At 33.8% G+C, this 10,686-nt stretch overlaps 1 protein-coding gene across 1 annotated transcript; it reads left to right on the top strand.

Annotated features, from left to right (window-relative positions):
• LOC109342266 (serine/threonine-protein phosphatase 7 long form homolog) lies at positions 3,218-3,820 on the top strand. The gene has a single exon (XM_019580285.1). The coding sequence runs from the start codon at positions 3,218-3,220 to the stop codon at positions 3,818-3,820; it is 603 nt and encodes a 200-aa protein (XP_019435830.1).

Here is a 10,686-nt window from a genome sequence, read left to right as displayed (position 1 = left end):
GAATCGTAATCTCAATTACATGGACTGTTTGCCTTAGTGTGTATGTATATTTGCTTTTGATCGACAAAAATAATATTATTAAAAAAGAATAAGAGTTATAGGAGATACAAAATGAAATTTACAAGAAAAAATTTAGTACAAATAAATAAGACAATCACATGATTTCGTTACCCTACTAGAATAAGATTGTACAAACAAACCCTACTTTCTATTAATCCAAAATCGTAATTTCATCTTCGTAGAATCTATGATATTAGCTCATTGTAAATTCAACAAAGTTGAAATTATGGCTTTGGATCAATCGTAGGAGTCTCGTACATGTTTTATCTTTTTGTTTACATACTTTGGAACTCTTTTAATTAATAATGAAAAATAAATCTATATTATTGAAATTAATAAATTTCAATTTTTATGATTGTTATTTATACTATTATTCCATCCCATCCAATTAACTGAGTGTTTTTATCAACAATTAAATGTATTAAAAAAGAAAGAACTAGTTAGGAAGAACAAGTGATACGCTTATCAATAAAATCCAAAATTAACAAGCAAAAAGACAAATAGATGGGTTCAATGCTCATTCCAAATAACAGAAATTAAAAGTTTTAGTGCGGAAGATATTCTAAGAATATAAGAAGATAAGTTCTAGCACCTCATCAAGATTAAACAACAAGTTATAAAAAAACAATCTTATTCCTCACATGCCAAATACTCTACAAAGTGATAAACCAATGGCACAACCACCTTTATTTATTCTTTTTCTCCAACCAAGATATGTTCAAATGAATAGAGAAGTTTACCTTAGTATCATTAGACAAAATTGATAAAAGACCAAAAGGAAGGTAGATATTTTGCCAAACAAGATAAGACTTCGAACATGTGAAGAAGAGGTGATTTATTGATTCCTCCTCCTCCTTCGCCATTATTTGCCTTATCCTATGATTATGGGAAGTTGGTTTGTGAAGTGGGTTCAATGAGGTGTGTGTTGGGAAGTAAGTCATTCATTGTTTCTCCCATTCTTATAAATAGGTTTAAATATATGTTAGGCTACTTTTTTCATTGTCAATTAGTTTTGTTATGGAATCTAGGAGGCTTATGTGGAGGGGTATATTGGGAAATAAATCTTACATCACATGTGTTGTTCTTTTAGACATGTTTTATATATTTGTTGGGTTACTCTTCTCATTACCAATTCGTTTTGAGATGAATAGTGGATAGTAAGTTGCAGTGTTGGAGGTTAGATATTTTCATATGGAGCGTGTTTTGGTTCATGAATTCCTAAAATTAGTTTTGGATGTGCTTCGTGAGTTACTAGAGGATTATTGGCATTGGATTGTTGGGGTCTTAACATCTTTTTCATGTAAGTCGGTCTGTAGTGGAAACTTTAGGTGGAGTTTTATGTTGAGTTATAATTTTTTAAAAGGTTTGGAAGACCAAAGCTCAATCAAAAGTTATGGTTTTTACTTGACAGATGTTGTTGAACAGTCCAACAATAGACAATCTTATAGCTAGATGCATTATTTCTTGGTCGGGGTGTAGCATGTTTAATGATTGGTTTTAGTGGAAGATAGAAATGAAAGGTTGATATGATAGATTATAGAAGAAACAACATATACTTGGATTGGATAATAGTGGGTGGAAAAGTTTTGGTGAGTTAATATAACATAGACATGTGCTTTTACTATAATACTCTTCATTATACCACAACTTATATTGCATCACATTGTTCTTATTTATAGGCTTCTTAAGGTGTTAATATTTTTTTACATGTTTCATTAAACTTCCATAGAGTATAAGTATCATAACTAGCTAAAAAAACTTTAGATACAAGCTAAATATCGTGTTTATAGAAATGCTTATAGAGTCTCCAAATCCTCTTGCACTGTTTTTTTGCGAATTAGGCTCATATGAGTAAGGAAATGGCTAGATGTTTATGTAGGAAGCACACTGTTGAACTCAAGCCAATTGTAGAGAATTCGCTTATGTGTAGGAATCATACCGAAAGACCAAAAACTACACGCATTCACAGTGATATGTATGATTCTCAATCCAACAAATTAAAAAATGTGGGTGGTGTAGAACTGAATGACACAATAAGAAGAAATGTTCATTCAGAAACGGAAGTCAGTCAAATTTCAAAGCAAACCTAATTATGTAATATATTAGAATTTGTGTAATGTATTGAAATTCCAATTATGTAACATTAAATTGTGTAATATATTAAAATTCTAAGTTTTATAACTACATACTCCACAACTTTAACTAATTACATTACATAAAATCTAATCATAATTAAATACCCTAACTCTAACTAAATAGCCTAACCTAAATAAATACCCTAACCCTAATTAAATACAATAAACCCTAATTAAATATAAAAAACCCTAATTCAAACCCACCAAACCCTTCCATAAATATAACCCTTAAATTTCCACCAGAAAAATATGGTTTTTTGTTTATTCAGGCAGAAATCGTGGACCCTGTCCACGACATTGGTGTACTTTAAATGAAACTCGTGGTCATCATTCACGAGTTCCAAACAGGTCACTAAATACCCTAACCCTAATTAAATACAACAAACTCTAATTAAATACAATAAACACTAATTAAATACAATAAACTCTAATTAAATACAATAAACTCCAATTAAATATAATAAACTCAAATTAAATACAATAACATACACACTATTAAAATCCATCAATCCCTTCAATAAATACAACCTTTCAATTCCTACCAGAAAAATCTGGTTTTTCGTTTACCCAGACGGAAATCGTGGACTCCGTCCACGAGATTCGTCTACCTTAAATGAAAATCGTGGTCACCATCCACAAGTTACAAGCAAGTCCTTCATTGCTTTTGTGAACGGTCTGGTAGTGACATTAATAACCCAGGAAAACTAAAACATTTTACATAGAAATCGTGGTCCACATCCACGACTTCAACTGAAGTCGTACACCCCGTCCACGAGATTGTCCCAAGCTAGGGCACGGGCTAGGGAATCAAGCAGGGCTAGGGCACGACTTCCACTACCTGCTTTGAAATCGTGGTCCTCATACACGATTTCCACCAAAGTCGTGGACCCCATACACGACTTCGGTTCAGTATAAATACGTAGGCCACCCCCCTTCATTCTCACACTATCCGAATTCCTTAATCCTTACACTCAAAATTCTTCCAAATCCTTCCTGATTTCCCGATTTATTTTCTCCCAAAAATGGAACATATTGGTCAAGGTCCCATTAACCCTACCCTACTCACCATTCAAAAATACCATGTCTTCACCAACATATGGAATGGTGGAGAGGTTACATTTTGTGCAAGATACAATTTTTGGCGACATTTACCATCAGAACTGGTGTTACAAGTTATTCGTAACACCATGTTTGGTCACATTCTAGATATTGGAGCAGTTGATATTAACAACCACCTCATTACCGCATTAGTTGAGAGATGGAGGCTGGAGACTCATACTATCAATCTACCTATTGGGGAGTGCACTGTTACACTAGAAGACGTTGCATACCAACTTGGTCTACCTATTAATGGAGTCGTTGTTACTGGTACGGCGAGCACAAATTGGGAAATGGTTTGTCTCAACTTGTTGGGTGATATCACAACCGGTAAACGGATTATGGGCCAAAGGGTCCAAATGGCTTGGCTAGACTCCACATTTGAAGAACTCTCAGAAGGTGCTAATGATGTTGTTATTGAAAAACATGCAAGAGCCTTCATAATGCGCATGATTGGAGGGTTCCTCATGCCAGATACATCAGGGGCACGAGTTCACCTGATGCATCTCCATTGTTGGAGGACTTAACAAAAACATACCAATATAGTTGAGGTTCAACTGTATTAGCATGTCTAGATCGAGGATTATGTCGTGCAGTGTTGATAAGTCATTAGTTGTATCTGACGAAGTTGATTGTTAACATACTGAACCTCTTCTATTTGTGTGTTGGTAGGAATTGAGCAATGACCAGTAACATAATCACCCACACAAAACTCACAGTGTAGCACTTGTTGATGAATAGAAGGAGTCTGTACCACATTCAATTGCTGAGACAACTTGGACATTTGCTTTGTAAGTGCCTCAATCTACTATGTCAGAATTTTGTTATGAACCAGAATGGCATCAAAAGTATGCAAATCCAACACCCATCTCTTTTGTATTGGCCTTCAATATTGTTGAGCCTGCTGATCTGTAGAGATAATGCAGTAATAATTCTGGTGGCTTGCTCAGCATCCACCGCCATTATGGTGCCACCAGCTGCAGCATCCAATATCATCTTAGTCTCTAGCTTCAACCCATTACAAAAGATGTTTAGTTGGTCAACATCCTCAAACTCATGGTTGGGACATTTCCTCAGCAACATCTGAAAACGCTCCCATGCCTCATAAAAAGCTTCCTCAACACCTTGTCTGAATGTTGAGATTTCAAACTTTGCATGCACATACCTTGCCGGAGGGAAAAATCTTGTCAATATTTTTGTTTCCAAATCACTCCAATTGGTCAAGCTTTGGGTTGGATGTGATTTAAGCCATTCATTACCTTCACCAAGGATGGAAAATGGAATAGCATCATGTATGCAGCTTCCCTCTCGGTGTCAGAATACCCCATAGTGGCCACCAGCTCATAGAAATTGTCTAGATGAGCATATGGATCTTCATAATCCTTGCTCTTGAACTGATGAGCACTGACTAGATTCAGGTATGTAGGCTTGATTTCCATTATCCTGGAAGTGTGTGGAATCACGATGCTAGAGTAGTGTCGAGGCCCTTGATACATAGCATAATCTGCTAATGTCCTCCTTGGAGGATTAGGCCTTGGGTTATTATCAGCAGCATTATTGACATTCTGCATCTTCTCTGACTGAGATTCTGAAACTGTAGGAATTGTAGCCGTTTCAGAGCTACATTGTGCTTCCTGAGGACCTTGTTGTCTCTTCTCTTTTGCTTTCTTCCGGTTACTTTTAGCAGACTTCTCAATCTCTGGATTATATTGTAGTTGCTTTTTTTTAGATTTACCTCGCAAAAGCATAAATAAGAAGACTACAACAAAGGTTAGCACAAGGGTTTACACTATACTACAAAGAATTAAAGAATAACTATGTACAAAACTCTATAAAGAACTATCGTAAATCGCTCATTGCTCCCCGACAACGGCGCCAAAAACTTGTTATATATTTTATGAAATGGCAAGCGCACCGTATCATCTAAGTAGTAAAATCTGGTAACTTACTAGGATATCGTTCTCAAGGAGCAAAGTGGATTTACACTAATTCCTACAAGAATTAATTAAGTAATTATTTACACGAATTTGTTTAATAATGTGATAATGATTTTGTAACAATGTTAAAATAAAATAAAATGTTAATTACGAATTTAAAAGAGTTGGGATCGAAATTCATCATCTTTCCCTTTTGACATCCATAGATTCAATTCCAAGCAACTTGTGAAGTTACTGATTTTGATGCACATTTTCGACAATTCATTTACATCAATTCCTTGAGTATAAAATCCTTAGATAATCACTCAATTTCCAATTCCTTGGCTAATTGACTGATTAACTAGCATTAAGAACTATGTATAAGCAATTCATACCTCATTATCCATTCCAAAAATAATGATTTATGAAGGAAGATAATCTAAATCAGGTGTTCAATTTAACTTTCCAATTAAACTTGAACCCAAGAACAAGAATTCAGTCGCTAATTAAACTCATGCATTAAGAACGGGATAAACTTCCCAAAATCAAATAACAATTACATTAGAATTGAATCCAGGAGTACACAGTAAGAAGAATACATTTCAAATCCCAACAACAAAGATCTAGTCACTCCTCCTTGCTATTACAACTCTCTAATCATGAAAGTATATAAGAAAATCCGATTTAGAGTCGTTCCCACGACTTCTATCTTCTTTCCTTCGTTTTCTCCCTGTTTATTGTGCCTCAAAGCTTTTGAAAAGTGAATGGAATGCCCTTTCTAACTTCCGAAACCGGCAATATCAGTTCCAAATTCCAAGCCCTCACTATTACATTTCAAATCCCAACAACAAAGATCTAGTCACTCCTCCTTGCTATTACAACTCTCTAATCATGAAAGGATATAAGAAAATCCGATTTAGAGTCGTTCCCACGACTTCTATCTTCTTTCCTTCGTTTTCTCCCTGTTTATTGTGCCTCAAAGCTTTTGAAAAGTGAATGGAATGCCCTTTCTAACTTCCGAAACCGGCAATATCAGTTCCAAATTCCAAGCCCTCGCCCAAGCTAGAGATTCTCGCTTGGGCAAGGAAATAAGAGCCTTTCAGACCAGAGCACTTCGCTTGGGCGAGACTCCCCCCGCTTGGTCGAGGATCCCTCACTTGGACGAGGATCCTTCGCTTAGGCGAGGATCAGGCAGGTCACCAGGACCTTTTTAGCTCCAATTATCGCTTGGGCTATAGTCCCTTACTTGGGAGAGGGACATCAATGATTTCTGGTGATTTTCCTCCTATTTGTGGCTTGGGCGACCGTCTCCTCGCTTGGGAGAGACTTGTAGTGCTTAGAAGCACCAATCTTCCCCTTTTCTCCTATTTTTTCTTAATTCTTATCCTGAAACAACATAAACACATAAAATTTCCTACACAAAACAAGATTAACTAAGCTATCAGGAATCTTACGCAGTTACAACATAAATTCGCACTAAGTGCCCCAAAAGAATATAAATTTGCTTAACAATTTGGCACTTAACAGTGAGATGAATATTGATTTAAGAATTAGATGATCAAACAACAAAGTTGTACAAGTATTATATACGCATGATTACTTTTTAGTATAATGTATTACAAGAATTTCCTTGTTATCTATGATTAATTTAATAATATATTTTACAGAGATCAATTTCACCAAATGATAAATTTTAAGGAGTAATTAAGAAGAAAAAAAGTTCATAATACCTACTTACAAAAGGCATAAAGTTAAGTGGGTTATATACCCATTTTCCTAAAAAAATTGACAACAATTATGATATAAAAATTGTGAGATCAATAAATTTGGACCTTACAACTAATCATGGATAGTTAGGATTAAAAGTTAGCTATTGGTCACATGATATAGTTATGTGCATGTACCTTTTAATCTTGGCTATTCAAATAAGATCCAGTAGTCCATATTATATGTTTTCATTTTTCACAATAATACTTTATTCTCACATGAGTCACTCCATATAACACACACACATATATATATATATATATATATATATATAAATATATATCCTAACCAATATGTACATTTCCCACTCGTGGAGAAGGAGCTTGTACGCTTAGGAGAAGAAGGAATATGAACTTAAAATGTCTTCGTCGTTTTTTGCCTAAACAAGATGTTGATGATGATAGTCGGATATGGACTCATGACAAGAGTGGATAATTTTCAGTAAGAAATGCATATCATGTTTTGCAAAAGGAGGAAGGAAGTAATGAGCATGTTTTTGTCTAGACGATTTGGGTAAGTAATGTTCCATCAAAGATAAAGTGTTTAGTGTGTAAAGTTGCCTTGGATGGAGTTCCAACCAGAGTCAACCTAGCTAAGAGTAGGGGTGACAATACGGGTCAGCCCGATCCTACTTGGTCCACCTTTGACCCGCTAAAATATGGGCTGGCCTGACCTAACCCTTATTGCTAAAAGGGCTCAAAATGTCAGGCTAACCCATATTTGGCAAGGTGGCAGGTTGGCCCACTTTTTTTTTTCAAAACACACATTACAACCAACTCAATCACAATTTCAAAAATAAATGATCATCACACTTCATAAATATCTTTTAAAACAAAAAATCACACACCAAAATCCACAATCTCACAATAACATATCATCTTAGTTTAAAACTTGTAAGTTCTAAACAACAAGCCAACACAATCTTAAACTTTTAAACTCCTAATTCACAATAAAACTTCTAACTCCTAAGTTTTAAACTTTAGATGGTTTGTTGGTTAGAAGATGCCTCCACTTTTCTATTACTACCATCATCAATGTCTTTCGAATCTTCTTCTTCTTCTTCATCTACATTATGTACATGATTAAATTAATATACGCTTATAAAAGTAATCAACTAACAAATAAATGTTAATTACATTGAAAAATAATAAATTACTTTCACAAACAAAACCATTCAACCAATTCCGAGCTCAAATCAAAGCTTCCACATTTTTGGATAAAACTCGACTTATATACTTGTTAAGAACATGTGAATCAATGCTAAATGTAGATTCATATGCAACAGCTGTAATATGAATGCAAAGCAAATCACGACCCATGATTGATAACTCTGGAAATCAAATTTTATTTTCTTTCCACCATTGTTTGCTATCCTAACTTATTTTAGTTCTCCAAATTCAGATTGTAATAAAGATAAGGAATATGATATAACAATTTGAATTAATAGATTTTTTCATTGGGTTATTTTATTCATTATTTGATGTCTATTTTATTCTTTGAAGGTGAAAGTTAGACAAATAATTTCTTTTTGATGCAACAAACTGGAAAATGAACCATGTTGTTTTTTTTTTTGGAAATACAGTTTGTATCAATTTAGATGGACTTGATCTAAATTTTGTAATTTTTAGGATTATAAATTTTTTATGTCTATGTTATATGTAGTTATGTTGTTTTTAGATGGACATATTTAAGTCGTACTTTATCAGATTGCATTACTTTTTAATTTTAAATATAATAACGTGTTCAGATATTTATTTTTTCCATTATATATTCATATTATGATTTCAAATTACGATTAGTCACTAAAACATGTCGAAATAAAACTGTGAGCATATATATGGTTCTTTTAATATCACCAATGAAATAAAACTATATGTATAAGAAAATCATATTCACCTATAGTGATGGACAAAAATCGAAGGCATAAATTTTAGCTTTATACCTATGACAATGACTCCTATCACTAACTAACACCTATAGTGATAGGGACAATCCGTAGGTATAAACACCTGCAATGACAGACATAATCCGAAAGTATACGTTAAAGTTGTATACCTACGTTTTTGACAGTCGTCAGTAAAACTTATAGTGATAGTGACAATTTGTAGGTATAGCGACTTAAATACGACAGACAAAAACGTCCATAGGTAAAAAAAATTGTGCTATACCTACGGTTTTTTATCTCTTACCAACGATTTATGTCTGTAGGTATATGACAAATTTCTTGTAGTGCCTAAAACATGTTCGGTCTCCTTTTTTTTAAAGTTGGCCCATCGGGCCAGCCCGACCCTCCATGGCCCATCTAAAAAATGGGCTTCCAAACTAGGCTGAATATGAGTTTTAGGGCTAAAATCCCCAACTAGACTTGCTAAAAATGCCAATCCAAACGAGCTAGCCCGTCGGGCCAAGCCCATATTGTCATCCAGGTGTCTTAGGAGCTCAAGATCTTCTTTGATGTTCTCTATATGGTGAGTTGGAGCTCAAGATGTTCTTCGAGAAGAGGCCAACATCTTAGGCGTCAATATCATAATATCAAGAACAATCTGGATTACCCATCATGGTAATATCAATGAGATAATGTTTGGCACCAGGCAAAGAAGATGTCCCTCCTATCTCCATCCTAATATCTAATACCCAAGTTCTAGGCATATGTGTGTGAAAACTCATATATATAGTGTTAGTGTATTTAAATCCATGCAAGTAGCAACCCTAGGTCTAACTCTATTACGGGAATTAACCCTAGTTAAGTCGCTAGCTGTCGTACCCCAATTTTTGTGGGAGCATCAATTATGCGACTAGATGGGGTAGCCATTACATTTTTTGGGTTAAAACATGGAAAACTTTCTTTAAGCCCAATTTGAATAATATGATTTTTGAAAAAGAGTTCTGAGCTCGAGAGTTGATTATGGATCGAGTTAAGTATTGGTACCCCGTCTGTCCATTATAAAGTGATACTCTCTCTAATTCCATGATTTTTTATACCCTTAAATTATTTATTAAAATTTAATTATTAAAACAAAATATTTTATGTTTTATTTTTGTATCTCAAAAGAGTTAATATTGTTCTTATGTATCCCTATAAACATTTGGAAATAAAAATTACATAATTCTTGGTTTAAATTGCCTAATGTTGATTAATAGATTTGTTTGATTTTTTTATTTGTTAAATAATTTTTTTAGCAATTATATTCTATTTATCCACTTTAAGAGAGTGAAAAACCAACTACACTATATAGAAATCAAACATTTAATATTTTAGTTTATCTATTAATCTAATAAATTTTTATACCACTAGTTTGACAACTTATAAATTTTTATACCCTTTTACTTCTAGAGTTGATTTGGCAACTTATAAATAATATAAAAAGGTTCACATAGGATTTCTTACTAATCAATTTGACAATTAAATACCTTTAGAACGTGCTACTGAAAAGGAATCCTCTATCCCTTAGAGTTCCATCCATATCTCAGTTCAATCACTCTTTACCAACAAATAAAAATAACGTTTTACTTTAATTTTATTTTACAAAAACAATATATTAAATCCACTGTCTAAATGTAAGTGGTACAAAATAGAATTAGAGACACCAAATTAAGATAGATAATCTTCATCCAACTTGCTACATCATTTACTTCACTCATTGAAACCAACGACATAACAAAAGCATATTAAAAAAACATGCCTCAAATTAAAACATGTCATAGAAAGA

The sequence above is a fragment of the Lupinus angustifolius genome, chromosome LG03 (assembly GCF_001865875.1).
Source record: "Lupinus angustifolius cultivar Tanjil chromosome LG03, LupAngTanjil_v1.0, whole genome shotgun sequence".
NCBI lineage: Eukaryota > Viridiplantae > Streptophyta > Magnoliopsida > Fabales > Fabaceae > Lupinus > Lupinus angustifolius.
Note: the sequence above shows the minus strand (reverse complement) of the source record. Positions and strands in the feature narration are given on the sequence as shown.

What these genes read in the sequence shown, in the direction of transcription:
- LOC109342266 (XM_019580285.1), top strand. Translation starts at nt 3,218, where the DNA reads ATGGAACATATTGGTCAAGGTCCCATTAACCCTACCCTACTCACCATT.